The sequence below is a fragment of the Ips typographus genome, linkage group LG12 (assembly GCF_016097725.1).
Source record: "Ips typographus isolate SLU linkage group LG12, UJ_Ityp_2.0, whole genome shotgun sequence".
NCBI classification, from domain to species: domain Eukaryota; kingdom Metazoa; phylum Arthropoda; class Insecta; order Coleoptera; family Curculionidae; genus Ips; species Ips typographus.
Genome location: NC_138433.1, coordinates 1,680,048 through 1,703,624, shown reverse-complemented (window position 1 = coordinate 1,703,624; position 23,577 = coordinate 1,680,048). Strand labels below are relative to the sequence as shown.

Below are 23,577 nucleotides of genomic sequence, written 5' to 3'. Positions count from 1 at the left end.
TGCACGGAATTGTTAATGGGTCATTATTTTTGCTCACCCTGTACACAATTTTTTAGATACAATTTTTTGCTCTGCACCACTGAAAAGAGCAGTTTAAGACGATTCTTTTGAGTGGTTGAACCACCCTGAACTCCCGAAAATAGCCAAAATACAGGGTGTTCAAGTTTTGAACTAATTTTCGGTAAAAAATGCATCAAAGTAGTTTTTAGAAAATATTTCAAAAACGGTTAGATTTACAAAAAAACTACAAGAATGCAAAATTGTTCCTAAGGGACTACTAAACCAAACTACGTAACCTTTGAACTTGAATACAGTTGCCTGTATACAGGGTGTGCACGGAATTGTTAGTGAGTCATTATTTTTGCTCACCCTGTACACAATTTTTTAGATACAATTTTTTGCTCTGCACCACTGAAAAGAGCAGTTTAAGACGATTCTTTTGAGTGGTTGAACCACCCTGAACTCCCGAAAATAACCAAGATACAGGGTGTTAAAATTTTGAACTTTCAAAACAAATTCTAGATTTTATGTTTTTTTGAGGAAAATAATTTCATGCATACCGATCAATCGAACTTTGTCATCTTGGTCGTAATAGCCAATCTTTTGGCACAAAACGATTTTTTCGGGCGACGGTAGCATCGACCAGAAACTCTTCTCATTTTGGCTCCTGGAGTGCATCTACGAAAAGGTTAAGTTAACACTTCCAGTTAACTCGGACTGGTGAAACGTACCGTAAGCCTGGCATGTTGACGTGCCACAACCACGTTCAAAACCGACAAATTATCTTCGTGCTTTTGCAAATCCAGCTTCAATTCCACGTCATGTGGGTTGCCTATCCACTGCTTGTAAGTGTCCAAGTATTGTCTGTAGTGTGTACGCACTGTTTTCACTCTTGACCACGTAAACGGTCTCACTCTTTGCTCTAAAGTAGCCCAATAGGCATACCTGGGTAATAAATAATTTAAAAAACCACCAGAAAAGTTTTTCCACTAACCTCCACCAACTCCTTTGGTTTTCTAGAATTTTTTCTTGAGGTCGTTCAGGTAAAAATTGCCAATTAACCAGCATCCTTGTTAAATTGTTGGAAACAGCCACCAAAGCTTCGTATTGACTTTTGGACACTTGGACATTACAGTCCTGTACAATAAAGTCCGTGTTTATGTCCACAACCTGTCCGGTACTTGATCTGGTTATGGTCAGTTTCACTTTGGAACTCGTAGGGTTTAAAACTGGAAAAAATGGTTATTCAGCTTGTAAACTGTAAAACTTATTTACTATTAAAACTGTGTTGTTTGTTGTAAAGTTTGAATTTGACATTTTTCACTTTGACAGTCCATAACTTTGTCGTTTTGACAGTTGACAAGTTTGTCACCATCTTTGTGTAGCCCATTGGTTTCTAACGATTCTCTCTGTCAACCAATAGTATTGAAATTTCCATACAGAAAATCAAACTGAATTGAGATGACGTCATAAACGACCACATTGTTTCATTTGTGCAAGGACGGTAAACAGTAAAGGATTGCTCGATCGGCCGATTTTGTTTCCCGGCGGCGAATGAATTCTGACGTCACAGTGGGTCCTCGGGCGCACAATACGCTAAATATTCGCCCGAGACGCTATGTATGAGATCTACGGCCCCATGGTGACGTAAAAATCGTGTACCATCCTTGTCATTTGTGACGCATGCTTCGCTTACCAAACTTAAACTCTTCTTCATGGAAACAGTGTTTTTCCAAGCCGCCTAGCATGGCTTTCCTCCATTCGTAGTACTGGGAAGGCAATTCCCAAGTGTGTAGTTTACTTCCTGGATTACAATACACCGACACGGCCTCTAGTTTGATTAGGTAGTAGGCTTTTTCCGTTCCAGGGTCGTAAGTGCAACGTTTCCACTTACTGGCAAAGTTATTGCGACATTGAAGTCTTGTTGTAGTTGGATAATACTTACTTTGAAGTGTTTTCTGCAGTTATACTGCCAATACAAACACCAAGTGATAAGGGAGTACTACAACTTGACTCATCCTCGTATCTAACGTGGATGTTGGTGATATTGATGTGCACTAAGCCTAAGATGTTGGACACCAAGTGTTCCGCAAACGCTGAAGGTCCTGTACAACAAACTACCCTGTACCAAGTGATTTAAAAACAAACCAACACCGACCACCCAAAATTCCTCCTTCATCTCTTTCCAGCACTTGCAGAATGTTCTTCTTATACCCTCGGAGCAGTCTTTTGTTTTTTTCTGGGTCGAAAGGTTGATTTCCCACCACCGGTTTGGCCACTATGTAAATGTCTTCAATGTTGACCGTAATTGGTTGATTCCAGATGGCTGTCCAGGGAATTTCGAGTTGTATTTTCCCTATCGTGCCCACTGTCACCTCTATAGGAAGCCCTAGCTCGTACTACGTGAAAAATGGGGAATTAGAGAGGGTTTTTGGTTGGGAAAACTCTAAATGGTTTGATTACCAAAGCTTCAGGTTTCAGTTTGAGCTCGCTCAATTGGGCCGTTCCCGAAAATATCCCCACGTTCAAATTTTCAGTGTCCAGGTCCTGGACGTATTTACCTAGAAGTTGATTGAGAATGCGGGCTACTGTTCCTTCAAGCATCTAGAAATAGAATTTCCAATACAATTTTAGGGCAAATGACCAATAAGTTACCTTGACTCACTTTTAAAGGTTGATGATGTTCTTTACAAAGCAGAAACGTCACAGTTTCTCAAAAACTGGCTTTTTCCATGGAACGAATAACCTTATGATAAACCGGGAGGTGTCTATTGATTTTCCCGCCTAACGGAAAAATCTGGAAAACTTCCCACGCTAAGAACAAAGCAGCGCCATCTTTCAGACACCAAATATATTGTGTTTTCAACAAAATCGATTGTGATAACTCGGTTATTTGAAAGAAAATCAAAAAAGTGTAATAAGGGAGAGTTGTGAGGAATTATATTCTCTACAAGACTGCATCAGGGCACTTTTGCTCTAAAAGGTCTTTTAAGGGAAATATTCCCCCAAAACTCTTTTAAAAAATTTAACTCGGTTATTGGACACAATATTCTAGACACGTTGGGCTATATTGCGTAAAAAAATTAAGCCAGTAACTTTTCAAAATTTCAATTCAAACTATTAATTTTGTTTTTGTGCAATCAATAGGCAACCAGAATTACGTTTGCAGTAAAGATGGGTTGCACATTTAGCGTGTTTAAATAATTATTTCACTGGTTAACCAGTTGAGGTTGACGTAATATAAACAAATGTCAAAAAAATGGTTAAATTTTCAGTGTCGAAAAGCAAAAAAAAAGCGCCCGAAACTAGGCAAAATCACGCGAAATCCATTTTTCAATTTTCTACGGTATTTTCGAAAAGCCAGTCGCGGTTTACCGATGGCGCAAGTAACGAAAAACGCGGCCAAACAGTGGCGCACGATGACCGAAAGGGACCGATCGCCCTACCACAACATGGCCAGGAAAGCTCCTCCGCTAAGGAAAAAACCCAAAAAGCGCACATTTTCTAAAAAAGCCACGAAAAGAAAACGAAGAAAGTTGAAAAAACGATGCTCCAGAAGGGATTCTTAAGAACATTTTTTGTCCACTTTGGTATTAAATGGTTTATGTTTTGCCCACTTGATTTTACTTATTAGCGGTTAATAAACCATTTTTCAGCAACTTATTGAAGGTAAAATTGAGAATCAAGTTTAAAAAGTTCACTTTAATTAAAAACATTGTCTAATCTTACAGTGGATAGGCAACACACATTTGTCGTTTGTGTAATTGTGGTTGCCTAACAACAAAATTAATTAACCAAATGGGGTAGTTTTCTGTAAATAAAGTCCATGAAATCAACGGTGCTGACTTGATTGCCACTAAACTCCCCCTCGACCGGAGGGAAACTTGATTTCGGTTGAGTGACCACGTTCTCCCCGAACGAGTTCCCCCCATTAATCATTTCCATCAAAGTTTCCTCGATGATCTCCTTCATGTTCTCGTCCTCCTCCATTCTGGTGGGTGACTGCACCAAACTCCCGGTGATTGACCACAAGTTTGGATAAGTTTGATTGAACAGTATGAATTCCGGAGTTACCTGAAACAGTTTAAATGCCGCAACCTTAAGCTTTAACCGGAGTAAACTTACTTCGTACCGTTGCAACAATCTTAAAAGTTTAGTAACTACGGCAACGGTGGCTGCTTGCACTTGTTTTGGTGTTGAATCGCTCTGTAGAACGTGTTGGAACACGCCTAAACAGCCGGACTTGCTCATTTGATCCAATGCCTGGAATAGTCTTTTTCTTATTTCTTTGTCGTCCATTCTAATGATTTTCCTTTGCTCTTTGGAGAAAATCACAGCAGGAAACACGTCATCTGTCATACCTGTAATATGGTTTGTGATTGGTCAGAATCACAAACTACTATCCACTATTGTTTGTCAATATTTCTAGTGAACAACATAACCTTGTTGTTCCAAGTGTTTCCTAGCTACGCCCTCCCAAAACCTCACCGCCTCCTCCTGAACTCCTCCAGGTCCACTAAAAACCACCTGGACCATAACGTTGTAAATTTTAAAGCCCGAATAACACTCAGACTGGTAGATTTTACTCAAAACGTTGATTGCCTCCTTTAACACAAACGGTTCCTGTTCTGAGGCGGTTATTTTCAAAATTTTTTCCTGCCACCATTTTAAAAGGGAATTAATTGGGGATTTTGAGAGCATTTTGGTGGATTACCACAAATCCGGTCGCCAGTAAACTCCCCCCGATTCCCTCCATCAAGATCAGTTCCTGGAGGCATTTGAGGGCGCTTGCCCTCACCGACCAGTCCAAATCGCTGTGGGCCATGGACAAAATCAGGTCCGGAGTAAGGCACTCGTCTAGGATTTGTTTGAACGAGGAGAAACCTGTTTATGTTTATTTTCGCAATTTTTAACAAGTATTTGACAAAACCGCTTATTTACCCTGGTTAACTTTCTGACAAATGGTGCAAACCACCCTAAGGGCTGCGTCCCTGACTTCCGAATTGCTGTTAAAGCACTTTTTGTACAGCATCGACGCTAAATTGTTCAAAGTGGAACTTTGGGTAGTATCGACCAAAAGGGCCATATTAGGGCACATGTGCTTGGAAATGGTGATGTTCAATGTTTTTAAGGCTTTTAAGACAACCTGAAAGTTTAAAAGTTTTGAAAATAACCGTCAAGATCACAGCTATCTTGACTAAGAAATAAAATCAAGATCGTAACTTTGAAACCGTCAATTTGACGCCATTTTGAATGTTCCGTTGTCAAGCCAAATGAGAGTTGCATTAGTGCCGCAATTTTGTTGAAATATCTCCGAAAGAGCTAGAGTTTTGAAAAAAACACCAAAATAACCGTCAAGGTCATGGCTATCTTGACTTGCCTATAAAAATCAAGATCGTAACCTTAAAACCGTCAATTTGACGCCATTTTGAATGTTGCGTTGTCAAGCCAAACGAAAGTTGCATTAGTGCCGCAATTTTGTTGAAATATCTCCGGAACGGCAAGAGCTAGAATTTTGAAAAAAACACCAAAATAACCACGTCAGGTCACGGCTAACTGTGGTGAAAAAATCAAGGTCGTAACTTGAAAACTGTCACTGTGACGTCACTTTTTCCGCGCAGCTGCTGTACGAGTACACTCACTGGCACCACAATTTTGATTGGTGCAGATTTTGGGCTAATTTATAAAAAACTTACTTACCTCAGGGTTCCACTTGGAGGTAAGCAGTAAAAATTCGTACACCAAGTTGGTAAGTTCCACGCTGCCGATGCTTTCCCTCCAAGACAAATCAAAGTTTTCCAAGTAAACCAAAATGGCTTCCAACAACATTTGAGCGAAATTCTGGTCCTGGTCCACTTCCTGTTTATCCTTGGTAGCGTACTTGATAAAGTCCCTAAGGGCGTAGGTTAAAGCCTGGAACACTATAGCCAAATTCTTGCGGGAGTACATTGATTTAGACTTGACTATACACTTTAAAGCTGCTATTTCAACGTTTAGCGGTGCTAAATTGAGTTTTTCACGTATTTCGTAACCTAACAGAGAGAGAGAGAGGTTTAGGAAATTTGAAAGGTTTGAAACAGTGTGTTAATACCCAGCTGCAGCCCTTCAGTACTGTAAACATTCAAAATATCAGCCAGATAGCAGTTTCGCACCTCTTCTTCGCAAGTTTGGGGAACCCCCAGGAGTTTCTCAGCTATAATCACCAAAGGTTCAACCTGAAACGACATCAGTTCGTCCTCAATGTCAATGGCTTTGCCTTTGACAAAGTACTGAGGCATTTTGCGGGACACGCTCTTCCAGTACTTTTGAGCGAAGTAAAACAACTCAAATATCGCCTCCAAATGACCTGAAAACCGCTCAATTTTGAGTTGGAAAAACCCCTAGAAAACCACACGAAACCTTTCTTGAGTTCCCTCTCAATAATTTTCAGGAAACCGCTCAAAGCTATTGGGTCGTGATTGACCACTTTGATACCGTCAAACAGTTCCGTCATTTCGTAAAACGACAAAATAACCAGAATCCTGTTCACGCAAAGTGACAATTGACTGTCGTTTGACAGTAGCGCCATAGTGGTACTGGCCTCCTGCACTCCCAACTTGATAAAGTAGCGCAAAGTGTCCGTAACTGGACTGGCCAGCAAACGTTCCAAACTTTCCACCAGACACACCGCAGAAGGTAAGAGACGGTCAGTTTCACTTTGGGTCATCAATTCCATGGGTTGTTTTTTCGTTTTTCCCACTAATTTATGGGCGGTTTGAGTGACAGTTTGTACCATTTGTCTGGTCACGTGCCAGCACACTTTCGGCGCCACCTTGGAGGTTTTTTGAAGGAATTTCGACAGAATGTTGTGTCTAAAAGTGAATTACTAGTGTTTAGAGTTGGGATTCATCATTTTACTCAAAAAATCATAAAAATCTGTAAAAGATTTTTTGAAACTACTTGAGGAGCATTTCTTTGAAAGTTTTAGACTGTTTTGATATTATTTGGGAGCTTCTTGACTCGTTTAAGAGCATTTGGAAGCCTTAGACTATTTTAGGAGTATTTGGACAGTTTAAAGAGCATTGAAGGTCCTCTGGACGGCTTTTAAGACATTTCAAACCTTGTAGACGATTTTAGAAACCTTTGGAAGCTTTTAAACTGCTTTAAAAGCATACGGAGACTTTTAGACTGACTTGAGAGCTTCTAGACTATCCTAAAAGCTTTTGGACGGCTTCCGACCACTTTAGAAGCATTTTGGAATTTCTGTAGAATTTTTAAATCTTTTTAGACTACTTTAAGAGCATTTGGACAGTTTTAGGAGCATATTAAAGGTTCTGGAATGCTTTTGAAGCATTTGGAAACTCTTAGACGGTTATAGAATTTTTGGGAGCTTCTAGACTAGTTCAAGATCATTTAGAACTTGTTCTAAAAGCTTTTGGAAGCTTCTAGACTGTTATGAAAGGCTTCCAACTGCTTTAGAAGCATTTTTGAGTTCCTTTACTGTTTTAAAACCTTTTTAGACTCCTTTAGGAGTATTTGGACAGTTTAAAGAGCTTTTAAGACATTTCAAACCTTGTACCAACTGGACTTACACTTTTTCTCCTACACAAGGACCGTCTTCCTGACACTCCAACACCAGTTTGTACACATCAATCCAGTGATTGGTCTCCAACGACCATCGTAAGCCTGAATCGTGTTCGAAGAACGCGCACAACATGTCCAAATAGCGTATCTTCACTAAACTGGACGTTTGGGACACTCGGGACATCTTCACTAGAGCTTTGTAAGCCCCGGCCGAGTGCACTTTAAGGAAGATTTTCTCGTTCTGGCTAACGCAAGCCGCGACAGCTAACACTAACATTTGTTGTCTTGGTGAGGGCCAATGTTTGAGTTTAGAGTAAATGTCGGGGATTTGAGTGAGGAAGGTGATGTAGCGTTGTTGTTCTTGTTCGGTCACCTCCAAGTCCACGCCATTTTCTGTATAAGAAATCAGGGAATTTCATTACTGTAAACTGATGTAAATTGGGGGAAGTACCAGAGTAACTGAAACAAGGGTTGTTCTCCTTGTACTCCAGTTTTGGATCTGTCTGTAGGGCGTTTTGGAAGAAAGTGTCCCAGTCTAAAGCTTGTTCCACGTCCATAGCCAAAAGTTTACGTTTTTTGCACCTGAAAACCACTTTGAATTAACACACACAGCAAAAATTCACCCTTAAACTGACCGTAGTCTGGTGACTAGACAGGAGCCTTTAGGCTCCATTACTAATAATTAGGAAATGACGCTTATCCAAGTGAAATGTACAAATCAATCGAGTTTCAAAGATAAAAACCTTGTTAACCTTGATAATAACGCAGTAAACACCAATACTCGATATTAATTTATTATTAGCTATGTAAGTGTAATTAGCACAGGGGAGTAGATAACATACATTTGATTGCCCAGGAAATTCAAAATATTTACCTAATTTTTAAGTAAACACAACACAACCACTCTGGTGTTTTTAGGGAACTGAATGATAATATACTAATTAGTTACTGACTCATTTGCATAAAGTGAAAGGATTTGCAAAAGTAATCTCCTAACGGTTAAAGCTAGCAACAGATTTTTTACCCTAAAATTGATACAAAAAATTGCTATTTATAATAGTGATTTATTTAATTAAAACACACATTTTTATAAAGACTTAATGCTTACAGGCTGCTAAAATGCAAAAAAAGTTTACAATTTGGCAACGTGGCCCTAACTGACATTTTTACAATACAAGAAAAAGAAGTTCTCAACATAACCTTAAAAGTGTTTCTCTCTTAACTGTCGTATTTTGAAAAACTTTTGCGTTTTAGTGCTATACAAGCTTACATAAGTGAGAGAGCTATATTTTCTGTTTTCTGTCAAATTCAAGCATTCTTAAAATACCATTTTTTGCCATAGTGCCTCAGCACTGTTTTTTGTGAGAAATTAGTTGGTTTTCTTTCATATTCATGATAAACAGAGCAAGAGTTCTTTTAATTGAGTTATTATTATTATAAAACAAATCTTTGGTTCGCCAAATCGTCAACGAGGCTCTGACTGGTGCACGGCATCGTTTGAACTGTAAGTTTTAACGCAAATTGAGACTTTTTTACGTTAAAACTAACGGTTTAACGATTTTTTAGGGTTTGTGTCAGTTACTATCAAAGCCTCGTGGATTAAATTAAGAAAAAACATTTACCGGGACTACACCGCTCACTAGTGACATTTTCACATTTTTGTAGAGTGTAACTCATCAATTTTTGTGCCCAGTCCCTCACTTGCACTATAAAGAAACGTTCCAGCACTAATTTACGGTGAAAACACTACATTTTTACCTAAAAAAAAATGCGACAGGCACTAAAATCTGACAGACGCGCGTCCATATTGAATCATGGCCAACTTTGATTGCTTCATATGGCCCAGAAATTTTTTTTAACCTAAAATTGATCCAAAACTGAAAAAAATGCTATTTATAATATTAATTAATTTAAATCCACCTAGAAGTAATTAACTAGAGATTGATAAACCCCACAAATAATTGCTTTACTTGAAACTTTTTGGTTTAAGTTGGATGTGGTGGATGCGCCACTTTTCCGCTTTTAGCCGTTTGGTGTGCAGAGGGCGCCACCACCAACTCCTTTAACTGCATTCATAATAACACCAAATCAATTAGCGATCACTAGAAAAGTTTGCTTTTAATGCACTAAAAATTCGACTACTAATTAAAAAAAACACACACAAATATTTTGGACACATTTTATCGATTTTCAATCGATTAAATGCACACCACACTGTTGCCAAAATTTCTAAACACACTACTATACTATAATAGTGATTTATTTAATTAAAACAAACATATTACAAACACTTAATGCTTACAGGCTGCTAAAATGCAAAAAAAATCTCAATAAATCAGCTTGTTCATCAAATTAATTACTTTTTCAACAGGTAAGGAAAGTTTACAATTTGGCAACGTAGCCACAAACGACATTTTTACAATAGAAGAAGAAGTTCTCAACATAACCTTAAAAATGTTTCTCTTAACTGACGTATTTTGAAAAGATTTTGGGGTTTTGCATAGAGTTTTTAGTGCTTTACAAGCTTATTAGTGAATGTGAACCCACCATTCCCACTTATTTTTAATTCTAGGGATGGAAGAAACACTGGAATACGGTAAAATCCTTAGGGAACGTACAAATCAAAGGTGCAAGCTTCCAGTCATGAGGGGGTTGGGAATTTCCGGGCATTAAGGTAAGAAGATTATTTTTCTGAAAAACAACACAATGTTTCCATAAAAGCTTTGTTTTTTTATTGAAGTAGGGTCTGGAAATTAAATCTGGAATGATCCATGTTAGCAGGGGTAGGTAAGTGGCGGCATCTGCGGTGGGGGCCCCCAGAGAAACAAACATAGGGCAGGCAAAGTTCTTCCTGGCATCAAGACCATATTTTGACTCATTGCACCCAACCACAACAACAAAAATTAATAAACTGGGAAGAAGGAAACCATTTTTCCTGGTAAGTCTTTGACTTTACTACCTTTTCCTCTTTTGTGGCTTTGCAATTCGATTTGACTATTGATTGAGTGTGCAGAGGGAATTTGACGTCACAATGACGCTATTTAACCAAACAGACATGTAATTAAGAATCAATCAAACTGTAAATGAGTAAATGTGCATACCTATATGTTTCTCTCTCTTTTTAACTCTTCAGCTATATGAGAGAAAGAGCTAAATACTGTCTCAGTATCACTCATTTGATTGTTATACTGAATGGGGCAGATTTAAGAAAAAAAAACTAGTGATTGGTAAATTACCAGAATATTGTAGTGATTCAGATTTTTTGGCCACCCTGTACACAATTTTTAAGATACATTTTTTTGCTTTACACCACTGAAAAGGGGAGCTCAAGATGGTTAATTTGAGTGGTTCAACCTCCCTGAACTCCCAAAAATAAACGAGTTACAGGGTGCTCAAATTTCAACTAATTTGAAAGTTTGTTTTGAAAACCAGTTTCTGCTAAATAACCCTGGAATGGTAAAGGTTACGAAAAATTTGTGAAAATGTTCGTAAAAAACTGCTAAACTCATCTCTGACAGTTTCACAGTCTGTCAGTGTTACTTTACTATACAGAGGGTGCATGAAAATTGTAATAATTCAGATTTATGACATAAATTAATGACAGTCATGACAGGATATCTTTCAAGCAAACATCATTAAAACACAATATTACTCTACGTCACTACTTCTCAACAAATCTATTTGTCTAGAAAATTAACAACACTTTAGTCAGCCTCCTCTTCCTCGTCCAAAATGGCTTTGAAACTGAACGGTTGAAACAAATAGCCTTGTCCAGCGTAAAACTTGGACATAAACTCGACCCAGTGTAAACGTAGGGTGTGCAAGAAGGCGGACAAACCTTCCATCAGCACCAAAATCGCCACAGTAAACACTGCCCAAGCGCCGAAGAAAACAAAAATGTAAACGGTGCCCACGAAGCCTTCTTTGGTTAAACCCATGTTGAAGATCATTTCCCACAGCACTTCTGACAGCTCTAAAATGTCAAACAATTTTTAGTTCAGGTTAGATAAAAGTAGGAGTAGACTTACGAGCATGCGCAAGCGACAAAGCCCACAAACGAAGATAGGAGGCTGTGTGGGAAATGGTACTCAAAACATACTCGATGGTGTGGATGCCTTGGTGGATCCAAATTTCGGACATTTCTTCTTCTTCCTCCTCCTCTTCTTCTTCCTGATGATGCCCGACTGGCACTGTGGAGCCGGATCCATTGGCTGACATTTCGTTCAGTTCCAAAGTGGGATTAACGTCACCGTTTGTCCTTGTCTAGTAAATTGTCGAAGCTACTTTAGTGGTACAACTTTTCTTCTTCGTTACCTTGACAACTGCAGCCTTCTTCCTTCGCGTCAAAATAATGTAAATTGGTTTGCCCATCAACATCCAGGGAATACAAATCAAGGCACCGTACACCAAAATCCTCTGCACAGACACTTGCGAATCGAACATGTACTTATCGCAGTCGTCCGGTAAATTGCCGCTGTCTCCAAACAGCATCATGTCGATAAAATAAATTAACACCGAAGGGGCACATTGAGATCCAAGCTTAAAATCTGCAATTTCCACAATAAGTTCGGTACAATTTAGTGTGTGGGGCAATTTACCGACTCCGTCGTACGTAGCGGCGTATTTGATCCATTTGATGAAGATCATGATCACCATCCACAAGAAGAGGAAGCACAACAGCAAAATTTGCGGTAGAAACTCCAAAAATATGCTGGCGTACTTTTTGAAGTGCCTACAAATTATTCGATGATCACGTGACCTTATACAGGGTGACCCACCAGTATGAAGAGATACAACGGTTATAAGTTTATAGCTTCATGGAAGTCGATGGTGCCTCCCGTCACTTTTTGGCCTTGTAACTCCTTAAGGAGACCCTTAAGGGCAAAAACACCTTAATACAATCTTGTAGAGAATGAAATTCCCTACAACTTTCATTCTTTACACTTTTTGGTATCTCCTTAAATTACTTAGCTCAGTCAAAAATTTTGTAAACCAAATGTTGTATCTCTTCAAATAACCGGACACTCTGTAGAAGTGGAAAACTGATCCTCTTACATAAAATTGAAAGTGCTGACAATCACTCCGAAAATCATATGAACAACGGCTATAACAATGGACAGTTTCATCTTGAAAGAGTTCAAGAAAATGATCTTGTTGGTGGCCAACTGTAAGATAATGAATTAGGTGTCGTCCGCATAAACTGGACTACAGCTAAACCAATACCTGCCACGCTGGATCCAACCCAATAAAATAGGGATCTCCCCTGTAGTTGGCTGATGGGTAGAGCTCGTATTCGTCAGTATCGTCGCTGGTTCCCGTGGTGAAATCCGCATTCAAAGTGCTCGCGTTGATGCTCCAAGCCGTCCCGAAGATGTTCATCGACTTGGAGAAGACGTCGTTGTACACCAACCTGTGGCAGAGCATTATGAGGATGGTTCAGGTGGTTGAATCCAACTCACCCGGTGTAGAAGGAGAACAACCCCATCAGCAAAATGATATAACGACCGCCGAAGAAGATGTTGAAAATTTCACTTTTGCCCTTTTGGGCTCCAATTCTCTTCTCGTCCATAACCAACCAGAGACCGAAGGCAAACATGATGACCGCATGTCCACTGTCACCAAACATGACAGCGAACAGGAAGGGAAATGTTATGATGGTGTACAAGGCTGTAATTTATACAGGGTGACCATAAAGTATGGAATAAATTCGATTCAAATTCAGGGAATTATCTTTCAGAAAAAGTATGTCCATAAAGTATTATTCCATACTTTATGGACACACTGTATAGTTTTACTTCAGAGTTTACTAGGAAATAAGTAGAGTACCTGGATTGCATTCCCTGTAGGAGGCGACACCGTACACGTCAATCAAATTCTGGAACCCTTTCGTAAACTTGTTGGTTCTGTTGTAAGTGGGTGGCATCTCGTTGCTGCTGATGATGTTCAGGAATGATGGAATTGAGCTTCCGCTCGCTGCTGATCCTTCTGCCAGCGCTTTCTGCAGTACTGGAATGTCCTTGGTAGACACCCAGCATTCACCAATCAAACACTTCTTGGTGACGTCCATGTTGAACATGTTTAGGGTGTGGTAAATGGCCTTCATTTTGCACACCATGATGGTCCAGTTTTGCAACTCCTTAGCCACTCCAACCTAAACAAAGTGAAATGGTACGAGTTGAAAGAGTACCCAAACCAGTGTTGCCACATTGAAAACTCCCCATTTGAATGAGAATCTGTTTATTTCAATCTGTCATAAACTTGGCAACTGTCAAATACAACTCCATGAATCTATAATACTACCAAACAGTTTAAATCATATTATTATGCATTTTATACTGTCCAGGAGTTCTTTTTTGACAGCTGTGACGTGTAACTGTCTATTATGACTATATTTTGATTTGTCACAATCAAATACCACTCCGTAAAGCTATAAAACAACAAAACTTGCTCGAAATCAATACATTTTAAGTAAATTTTAGTGAAATCTGGCAACACTGACCAAAACTCTTTGACGATGATCTTCAGTCTGGTTCAGCACCATCCTCAAGTCCTCCAGCCTGGTTTTCACCCCTTGCAGCATCTCGCTTCGTTCCTTCTGAGTGTTTGGACAGGGATACAATGAAGCGTGGAAGCCTGCGCACACCTTTTTAATCCTGCTCTTCAACTGTTCTCCTTGGAAGAAAGCCACGAAGACGGTTTTGTGGTGTTCATTTCCCTACAAAATAGTGTTAACCTGGTGGAGGAACGTCGGATGAAACTTACAGTTTTGGGGTCTACCAGGGGTTTCTCAATCTCCGCCTGTCTGAGGAAGACGTTTCCTCGGGAGATTCTCCAGAGCATCCGTTCAAATCCGGGCACCCTTTCTCGGTTAATCACCCCGGCAACAAACCCTAAATGTCCGGTGGCTGTAATGTTTGGATCGTCCGGAATTAGGGCTTTGTGGGCTGAATCAAATCCGTTGACTTCGTCCTCGTTGAAGAATTGCTGGGTTTTCTCCAGCACCTGCCTCAATTCGGTCAATTCCAGGTAGTTTGACTTTAAATTCACTGAATTTTCGCTCAATTCTCTGATATCACTCTCAGTTTTCTCTAAATGAGCCTTGAAAAAAACGAATTACGCCACAATTCCACTCCAGAAACCCACTTACCTCTAAATCAATGATTTCTCTAGGTTGCGGTGCCTTGGGAAGATCGCTCACATCCGGGATTCTCACGTTGTCTTTCCTCACTTCCTGTTCGATGAAACGCAACTTCCGGTCCAGTTCGTCGCATCTGCGCACCTCGCTCACGAACTTCCTTTGAAAAACGTTCACCTCTTTGTTTAACTGGAAATTTTCGGTTTAGTTTTGCAAAAAATGTTTACTGTGTCATCGTACGTCTCTAAATTGGACACATCCGGCTTCTCCAATTTCCGAAACGGTAAAATACGCAGCTTCCGGTTGGATAAAGAGCTGCGCAAGCTCCATATGTTCGCTACGGAACATCGCCCCCATTTTTGCTGGTTTAACCTAACCTAGAAATCAAATTTGATTATTGTGATTGGTGCTTTATCTTCACCAATGAGAATTTCACAAATGACATGTAGTGAATAAGTAGTTTTTGATTGGTCACGCACAATATAAGTATCTAGAATATTGTATACAATTTTTATAATTCTTCCTCATTAATCTTGGAAATTACAGAGAAATTTACTTAAAGTCGTTGCGGTCATGTTACACTATTTGACACCTCTCACTTTGACCTTGAATAACTCGCTTATTTGACAGTTGACAGCAAAAAGTCATTGAAACGAAAAGATAGCCCGGATTGTAAGCTTTCTAAAAATATACCCACTTAAGTTAATCGGTTGCATCGTTTGGCCGCTAGAGGGCGTCAAACTCAAGCTTTACAAACTTTTAAAGTGATTTAACCACTTTTGCTTTAACCTTAAATAACTCAGTTATTTCGGCAGTTACAATCAAATGTCATTGGAGGTAAAAGGTAGTCCAGATTGTAAGGTTTCCAACGGTATAATTAGAAAACGTCATTGGTTTGCTAGTTTGGCCGCTAGAGGGCACCAAAACTAAAAAAATAATGAATTTTACCATTTTTTTGGTTTGACAGTTTTTGAGATATTTAACAGAAACGAAATTGAAACTTTTCACTTTTTTGACAGTTTTTAGGACACCCACTAATTTGAGACACCCTGTATACCCCTATATACAGTATGATTACTTAAAGTCGTTGCGGTCATGTTATACTATTTTGACACCTCTCACTTTTACCTTGAATAACTCGGTTATTTGACAGTTGACGGCAAAAAGTCATTGAAACGAAAAGATAGCCCGGATTGTAAGCTTTCCAAAAATACGCCCGCTTAAGTTAAACGGTTGCACCGTTTGGTCTCTAGAGGGCGTCAAAGTCAAGCATCACACATTTTTAAAATAATTGAACCACTTTTGCTTTAACCTTAAATAACTCAGTTATTTTGACAGTTACAATCAAATGTCATTGAAGGTAAAAGATAGTCCAGATTGTAAGGTTTCCAACGGTATAATTAGAAAATGTCATTGGTTTGCTAGTTTGGCCGCTAGAGAGCGTCAAAGTCAAGCTTTACAAACCTTTAAAGTAATTACAAAACGTCGAGAATATTATGTAAAATTTTCATAAATCTCCTTCATTAATCTGGAAGTTACACGGCTTTAGACCAAGAACGCATCAATTAAGCTGTGTATGTACGGTTGCATAACTTGTACTGTCTGACGTCATTGCAACCATGGCTATCTTTGACATAACGATTATAACTGAGCACGTTTACACCGTCACATCGCTACCGCAATCAAATCTGATGCATCAACCCATAAAAAGATACTAAATAAAGTTAAAGTAAATTGCATTTTGGTTGTTAAAATAAACAATTTTCCAATATTAGAAAATTTTTGTGTATTATTACTTTTGAAAATTACGACCGAATAAATAGGAGAAACGTAAATAAACAATCGTAATTGATCTTTTGTATTTTGTAGCAATAAACAACTAAAACGGCTGTAAAAGAGATCTGATAACCGTTTTACGCAAGTCGCTATTAAACTGAACAAACATGCTTATAAAGCAAATTAACGGTTTTATTTATATGGAAATATATATTAAGTTTTTAGTGTGCTGATAACAGCCTTCTCATGGTTTTTAATTCGAAAATAGTAATTTAATAAATTTTTTTTAAATTGTCAATTTAGTGGAAATTTGCTTGAAACAATTATTCCATCAAAGGGATTTGCCGCAAGTGTGTAACCAAAATGACCCTTAAGGAATTATTATAGTGGAATCAATGGAGTTATAAAGGCACTAATGACTGTTAATAAGGTCACTTGATCATGTGAATCACGCCCTAAATTAGTAGTAACATAGAAAGTAATAGAGAATGGTCATTCGGTTAAGGACACATTAATTTCCTGTTGGTACTAATCAAAATGACTTAATTAATCTAGTAAAGGACAAAACTGGACGCTAGTACCACTTACCTTAGCGAAGGTACCACCGCACTTTAAACACTAAAAAGTACTACCGTGATTTAGATGCAATCGGACTGGTCACATGCGAACCAATGTCACATGAGCTGCGTGCACGTCTGTGTTATGTGGTACCTGATGTTAAATTGAAGATACGACTGTCTCTCTCTCTCTCTCTCACGCGGTTTCAAACTGGTTTAAAGGTCGGGGAATTAGTACCGATTAAGCGTATATGCGTACTACCGCCTTGGTTTTGTCAAGGTACTACCCCAAACACTACAGTACTGGGCTTATCAGCTATTGGGGTGATAAAATGATTTTTGAAATCTGAGTTTTATGGTCTCGATTTGAAAAATCCTTTGATAAGCCGGTAATTGCTGGATTGTTAACAAATCAATCAATTTGCTATTTATGATCCGTAATAGTCATCAGTGGCGTAGTTTGAAAAAAATCATTAAAAACGAAATTAGCTTGAAACAATTAGTTAGCAGTACTGGTAATTTTGAGAATAGTCCCCAACACATTGGTTGCAAATTAGATAATGGTAAGTCAAATATAACGGTGTAAACGCACTCAATCACAACCGTTTATCAAAGACGCCTATGGATGCAGTGACGTCAAACGGTTACAAGTTATGCAACCACACATACACAACTTTGACCACCACTTTAATGCCTTTATTTTTGATTTTAACGAGACACTGCCTAATAAGAATAGTCTAGTAGTATACAGGTTGTCCCAAATTTGCCTAACAAATTAAACAGAATAACCAATTTTTTTATTTGATATTTGGATTTTACGTCACATTCTAGGGGTATAATTTTGACCACCCTGTTGTTTTTGGCAAAACACCAATCTTGTACATAATTGCGTCTACTTTATTTTTATGTGGTTCATCAATATACCGGGTGTTTAACAAATTTAAATAACAAAAAAACTTTGTAAACTAAAATTTTTCAAATTTCCTGTTTTTTTAATTTTTAAGGTCAGACGATGCGTGGTACCTAAAAAGTGTATTTCAAACAAAAGTTTGGTTTTACCAAGGTACGTCCACGGTAAAATTCAACGCTGTAACTCTAACCGTTTTCGAGATATTCACGACAATTTCCGGAAAAAAAAATCATCAATTTTATAGCACTCTAGCGGCCAAAGGGTGCAAAAATACGCACTATTGTTCCTATAGTTTGTGATTGGACACTGTTGACACACATTTTGACATCTGTCAAAGGGTAGTACTGCAAATTAGATAATGGTACGTTTAATATAACGGTGTGAACGCACTCAATCATAGCAGTTTATCAAAGACGCCTATGGCTGCAGTGACGTCAAACGGTACAAGTTATGCAACCACACATACACCCCTTTGATCATCAATTCCTTTATTTTTGATTTTAGCAAGAAACTGCTTAATAAGAATAGTCTAGTAGTATACAGGGTGTCCCAAATTTTCCCAATTTTAGGATAGTAACACAGTAATTTAAGTAAAAATGTTTTTATGGCACAAATGTATAGTTACAAATAATATTATAATAAATAGGGTTATGGTATCCCTAAAGCTTTAACTAAAAATTTCGAAAAAATCCCGGTACTTTTGTCCAACAATTGTTGTTGTTCGCTGGGTTTTCGTTCGGCTGGTACTGCCAAAATAGTCACGCAAAACTCATTCATCGGTACCACATCCCTTCTACTTCTGGTACTGTTCAATTCTGTTGTATTCCCCATTACCAAAGGTGCCGTACCATTCGCGCTGGGCTGTATTACAGTACCATTAGCGTTGTGGATGATAGTAGTCTGGTTCACTATAATCGTGTTGTTCACATAAGTAATATTTCCTGGTACTTGCGCTTTGGATATGCACGGGATGGTCAATGTGGTGTTTTGACCCGCTTGACAATCGCCAGTACCATTAACGCACGGTACTATGCTTTTAACGCAATTTCCTTGGGTGTTGCCGGTGCACGGTACTGTGCTGGTTGCGCTCGCCACGCACAAGATGGCGCCATTGCTCGTGCATAGCGATGTGGTGCCGGAAGGACAGATGGCGCCGCTGTCCCCCACACAGCCCACTATGGTGTTGGGTTGGATGGTGCTTTGTGCCGGTACTGAATCTTTGTTGTGGTAGTAGTGGTGCACTTCGTAGTGGTCGTACCTTTTATCAAAAAAAAAAAATGTACTAATAATAATCGTACTAAAAAATGAGAGTAGTACCGTGGGGTGTATCCGTTGTAGAAAGTTGGGTGGGAGTAGAAAGTGGGCGTGGTTATTTTAGCTAGGGAGTACCCCAGGAAAAAGCCTAGGGCACCACTCCCCACCTCGTTGGTCGAATAATGGTAGCTAGGGTAACTGTAACCACCCCAACCACCAGTACTCCCGTAGTGATGGGTGTTGGTGTTTATGTTGTTGATGTTAATGTTGGTCACTCCTCCTCCTCCATGTTGAGGGTAGTGGGGATGATAATTGTAGGCGGGGGGCGGTCCATAACCGGCAGGGTTGTAACCATGGGATGGTCCGTAATTAGCAAGAGGAGGTACTCCAGGATTGTGGGGAGAATAAGGTGGAGGTTGGATTGGGTAAGGAGCACCGGGTGGTGTATTTCCCACTGGTTTGGCGTTCACAGGAGAACCAATCGGAGCGCTCGGTTTAAAACCGTAAGGCGGGGGACTGTTTGAACTCGGTTGATGATTGGTTGCTTGATGTGCAGGGGTGTGGCTTGCGGTGTTGCCAGGAGAACTAATCGGAGCGCTCGGTTGATGATTGGTTGCTTGATGTACAGGGGTGTGGCTTGCAGTGTTGCCACTCCCTAACGGTTTTATAGCGTGTTCAGCTCGGGGGGCGCTAGGTGTTATGGACGGTTTGAAACCCACATTTGAAGTCCCTTGAGTGACTGAAGGTTTCCATCCAATATTTGTAGGGTTAGGTTTCGTATTAAAACCATAATTAGGGCTTGAGTGAACTGGAGTGCCTACGGCACTGTGACTAGTTTGTGACGTTTTGGGGACTTGAAACCCAATTGGTCTGGTTATTTTAGGGGCGGGCACTGGAGCATAATGGCTGGGATGGGAAAAGGAGGAGGGAGGGTAAACTGCTGGTCGACTCGCTGATGAGTGGGAGTAAGAGGGTCTCGATCTGCTCCGTCCGGACGAAACTAAAAACGAACACAATTTTAGTCAAAACCATTTAATTTTTTGCTTAGATTTGTTTTCCTTTGGCGGTTACATTAATACTTATCAGATTTACGAACGTAGAAATATTTATTATTTGCACCTGGAAAGGCAATGCCTGTGACCTTTCCATGTTTTCTTTAAACTTCAGTGATTTTATATGGTAGGCAACTATAGTTACACTTTAGTTTTAGCAAAGATACTGTCTTAAGAAATTCAACAATTTATGAGTTAAAACAGTAACTTTCCAGAATACGTTCTGTATTTTTTCCATTCTATATAAATAGATATAATCAAGAGTTACTGACACTTGTGATAATTTGATAAAACACATCATCTCCGGAATATAAATACACTGAAATTCGTTTCAATACCGTCAAAGGAAGAAAAAATGAACCACACTTACATCTTTTGCACTCCACACTAAACAAAAACACTACAAGGCACAGAATGACGTAATGTTTGCACACCATTATGCACTAGTGATTACTAAACTTGAATTCGTTTTATTTGCTGGTAAAATCCATAATCTTCAGGTCAAGGAATTCTCAGTAACTGATAAGTGAGTACTGTGGTCAAATAAACCAGAACGATCGACCGGTCTGTAAACTGAAAATTATAGGGAGCTACTACACTGACTTTTAAGAGTTTAGTGCAAGCAGTACCGTAAACGTTAACGCTTTTATGTATCTGGAGTTTTTTTAGGGCTACTGAAAAGCTTTAAGGTAATCTGACAAATAACAACCACCAAATATGACAAAAAAAAAAGAAATAATTTATTATAGCTTTATATAATACAATTTGTATAAAAGTATTCTTATGTGGTAAAGTTGCACGGTAAACGGTCTTATACAACGAAAAAAAAAACATATAAATATTACGTATTAGATACAATAAATAAACACTATGTACAGTAAACATGTTACATAATACCGTATTGTGAACCACACAAACTTAAAGCTATAAACGCTATTTTTATGTACAGGGTGATTAAGTGAATTTAGTCATAAAACAAAGAGTAATTAAAATTCAATCAATCACCCTGTACAATAAAAGCAAACGGCTAATGAGGTATCGTTAATACATAATGAAACCGTAGAATAGAATCACTTGTAGAGCATTAGCGTAAATCAGCGCAATGTTGCTTTTGTTTGTGATTGGTCAAAGATAGCCATGCAGTTCTAGTGACGTCAGAAAGTACAAGTTATGCAACCACACATACACAGCTTGGTCTTTTTGACCAATCACAAGCTACTATACCTTACTGGCTGGGCAGTAATTTGCGCTATTGCTGCACATATAAAGCTGAGTACACCTTAAAATGAGGTGTATACTTCTAAAAATATATATGTTTCCAAATATAGATTTCATTTTTTTTATACAGGGTGTTTAACTTTAGGCGGTATTTGGTTGTGGTTTTGACCCATATAAACTTTCAACACATAGTCAGGTTGTTTCTTTGACCACCCTGTATAGACAAGTGTGCTTTCGATTTAGTTATCCCAATAGAAAATCCTACAACCTACCGGTCTAGTAAATTAGTCAGAAATTGGGTGTAAAAGCTTAGGCATCGCGTTATTTAGTAACGAGGCACTTTTTTCTCGGAACGGTTCTTCAGGACACACTTTCAGTTCCGGTGCTGTTCCTGTCATGCGTCAAATTCGAATCTAAACTGTTGCAATCCGAATCGTTCGAATGAGGGCTGGAGTAACTCGCCGCCTCCTGAAGCCTCATCAGCATGTTCAATAAAGGATCCGAATCGTTTTCGATTTGCGCGTTACTGTTCGTTTCCAGGCCCACATCTTTGGCGGTGATGGTGGTGAGTCCTTGGGGCGGAGCCCCGGGCCACGGATACGTCTCTAAAACGAATTGGGCGGGGTCAGTCCAGGACGATCTACGTCCGTACAGTTGCAGTCCTTCGCGAGCCGCCTCCCTCAAATAAGGGGCGAGAGAGTAGTTCCAGACGTCCGCAAACCACGCCCTTGCTGCGTCCAATTCTAAAGGACACCCTGTAAACAACAGATAGAAACCTCAAGGCCGCATTCGTTTTCTAGCTCCATAGAGCGAGCAGAGCGTTTTTGACGTCACGATGACGTAATTTGGCAAAACCATAGATTGACCAATTGTCAAACTACGTCATTGTGACGTTGAAAACACTCTGCTCGCTCCATGGAGCCTAAAAACGAATGCGGCCTAAAAGTCTGATCATGTTTTTTTAAATTTAGATGCCGGAAGCCTCTGAGACCTTCTTAAGCTTGTCAAGACTGGTTTTAATGTGCCAGAAGCCTCTAGCCGCCATTTTTAGTTGCCAGAAGCCTCTGAGACCTTCTTAAGCTTGTCAAGACTAGTTTTAATGTGCCAGAGGCCTCTAGCAGCCATTTTGTACTGCCACAAGCCTCTGAGATCTTCTTAAGCTTGTCAAGACTGGTTTTAATGTGCCAGAGGCCTCTAGCCGCCATTTTTAGTTGCCAGAAGCCTCTGAGACCTTCTTAAGCTTGTCAAGACTGGTTTTAATGTGCCAGAGGCCTCTAGCAGCCATTTTGTACTGCCACAAGCCTCTGAGATCTTCTTAAGCTTGTCAAGAGTGATTTTAACGTGTCAGATGCCTCTAGAAGCTATTTTTAGTTGCCAGAAGCCTCTGAGATCTTCTTAAGCTTGTCAAGAATGTGTTTAATGTGCCAGAGGCCTCTAGAAGCCATTTTTAGTTGCCAGAAGCCTCTGAGACCTTCTTAAACTTGTCAAGACTGGTTTTAATGTGCCAGAAGCCTCTAGCAGCCATTTTGTACTGCCAGAAGCCTCTACCACTTATTTTTAGTTGCCCGAAGCTTCTGGGATCTTCTTCTACTTAAGTCTGTGAAAACTGGTTTAAAAATATAGATATATTTTTTTATAATTTTTCCATTTTTTTAAATAAATAAATATTTTAATGAGTTTGTGGTTTTATTTATATTTATTCTTGACAAATAGCGTAGGAGCGTTTTAATTTTCTTGACAATTTGCGCATTCGCCAATTGTCAAGAACGAGACGTATATAGTAGGTATCTATAATTTTTTAAATTTAAATGCAATTAGTAATGTTAACAGTGCATAACATTTTCAAAAGAAGAACGGGAGAATGTGTGGAAATTCAGCAAGATTAAACTGGCTAAATGTCTAAAATTTTCAAGAAATAAGCAAGTTATAAGTTAAAGAAAAAACAGCCGAACTATAAACATTCAATGTTTTAAGACACTTTTTCGAAAAAAATGGTGTTTCTGGTACCCAAAATGTATTTTGTGGAATATTTCCTAAACTAGTAGAGGCAATTTTGGGCTTTGAATGTCAAAAGTCCCACTCTAACTTTATACAGGGTGAGAAAACAAGAAT

General features: G+C 39.1%; 5 protein-coding genes and 1 long non-coding RNA gene across 19 annotated transcripts in view; 1 reads left to right on the top strand and 5 right to left on the bottom strand.

Moving 5' to 3' along the window:
* The window catches only part of LOC145736402 (intermembrane lipid transfer protein VPS13A-like), a 42,943-nt gene extending 40,125 nt beyond the window's left edge, over nt 1-2,818 (bottom strand). The window contains exons 1-8 of the mRNA XM_081990818.1: nt 2,666-2,818; nt 2,464-2,604; nt 2,159-2,399; nt 1,946-2,105; nt 1,697-1,893; nt 995-1,229; nt 732-945; nt 561-678 (exon numbers count right to left, since the gene is read on the bottom strand). Of these exons, the coding sequence (XP_081846944.1) occupies nt 561-678; nt 732-945; nt 995-1,229; nt 1,697-1,893; nt 1,946-2,105; nt 2,159-2,399; nt 2,464-2,604 (1,306 nt within the window). The 5' untranslated portion in view covers nt 2,666-2,818. The remainder of the gene's footprint in view (nt 1-560; nt 679-731; nt 946-994; nt 1,230-1,696; nt 1,894-1,945; nt 2,106-2,158; nt 2,400-2,463; nt 2,605-2,665) is intronic.
* The window catches only part of LOC145736448 (uncharacterized), a 60,693-nt gene extending 37,593 nt beyond the window's left edge, over nt 1-23,100 (top strand). Inside the window, exons 1-4 of one of the 5 annotated variants that reach the window (XR_014179930.1) lie at nt 8,797-8,816; nt 10,070-10,237; nt 10,304-15,063; nt 17,053-23,100. This is a non-coding gene — a long non-coding RNA (uncharacterized LOC145736448). Of the gene's footprint in view, nt 1-8,796; nt 8,817-8,920; nt 9,068-10,069; nt 10,238-10,303; nt 15,064-17,052 lie in introns of those variants that run through there. The other 4 variants (XR_014179932.1, XR_014179929.1, XR_014179928.1 and 1 more) reach the window with 4 other exon arrangements.
* LOC145736408 (integrator complex assembly factor Brat1-like) lies at nt 3,688-8,457 on the bottom strand. Of its 4 annotated transcripts, XM_081990832.1 has the most exons (12): nt 8,199-8,354; nt 8,015-8,145; nt 7,572-7,956; nt 6,400-6,851; nt 6,092-6,346; nt 5,970-6,032; nt 5,701-5,921; nt 4,942-5,146; nt 4,715-4,884; nt 4,443-4,656; nt 4,126-4,361; nt 3,688-4,074 (listed from the first exon to the last, which is right to left on the bottom strand). In XM_081990832.1, exons 1-12 carry the CDS (start codon nt 8,234-8,236, stop codon nt 3,787-3,789), a joined length of 2,658 nt encoding a protein of 885 aa, XP_081846958.1. In that variant the 5' UTR covers nt 8,237-8,354; the 3' UTR covers nt 3,688-3,786. The 4 variants fall into 4 exon arrangements, with proteins under 4 accessions (XP_081846958.1, XP_081846959.1, XP_081846957.1 ...); XM_081990833.1 differs by lacking the exon at nt 8,199-8,354 and adding an exon at nt 8,438-8,457 and having other exon boundaries at nt 5,701-6,032; XM_081990831.1 differs by having other exon boundaries at nt 5,701-6,032.
* Vha100-2 (V-type ATPase subunit a family protein Vha100-2) lies at nt 11,212-15,069 on the bottom strand. Its single transcript, XM_081990836.1, has 12 exons — nt 14,939-15,069; nt 14,711-14,887; nt 14,326-14,661; nt 14,063-14,278; nt 13,390-13,714; nt 13,023-13,230; nt 12,787-12,973; nt 12,619-12,728; nt 12,162-12,295; nt 11,878-12,110; nt 11,592-11,826; nt 11,212-11,536 (listed from the first exon to the last, which is right to left on the bottom strand). Exons 1-12 carry the CDS (start codon nt 15,053-15,055, stop codon nt 11,268-11,270), a joined length of 2,547 nt encoding a protein of 848 aa, XP_081846962.1. The 5' UTR covers nt 15,056-15,069; the 3' UTR covers nt 11,212-11,267.
* Nucleotides 18,527-20,759, bottom strand: LOC145736424 (uncharacterized). The gene is made up of 3 exons (XM_081990884.1): nt 20,618-20,759; nt 19,259-20,195; nt 18,527-19,199 (listed from the first exon to the last, which is right to left on the bottom strand). The coding sequence occupies exons 1-3, from the start codon at nt 20,682-20,684 to the stop codon at nt 18,590-18,592; spliced, it is 1,614 nt and encodes a 537-aa protein (XP_081847010.1). The 5' UTR covers nt 20,685-20,759; the 3' UTR covers nt 18,527-18,589.
* The window catches only part of sick (sickie), a 27,366-nt gene continuing 24,752 nt past the window's right edge, over nt 20,964-23,577 (bottom strand). For all 7 annotated transcript variants that reach the window (XM_081990823.1, XM_081990822.1, XM_081990824.1 and 4 more), the window contains one exon: nt 20,964-22,220. In XM_081990823.1, coding sequence (XP_081846949.1) covers nt 21,826-22,220 — 395 coding nt within the window. In that variant the 3' untranslated portion in view covers nt 20,964-21,825. The remainder of the gene's footprint in view (nt 22,221-23,577) is intronic.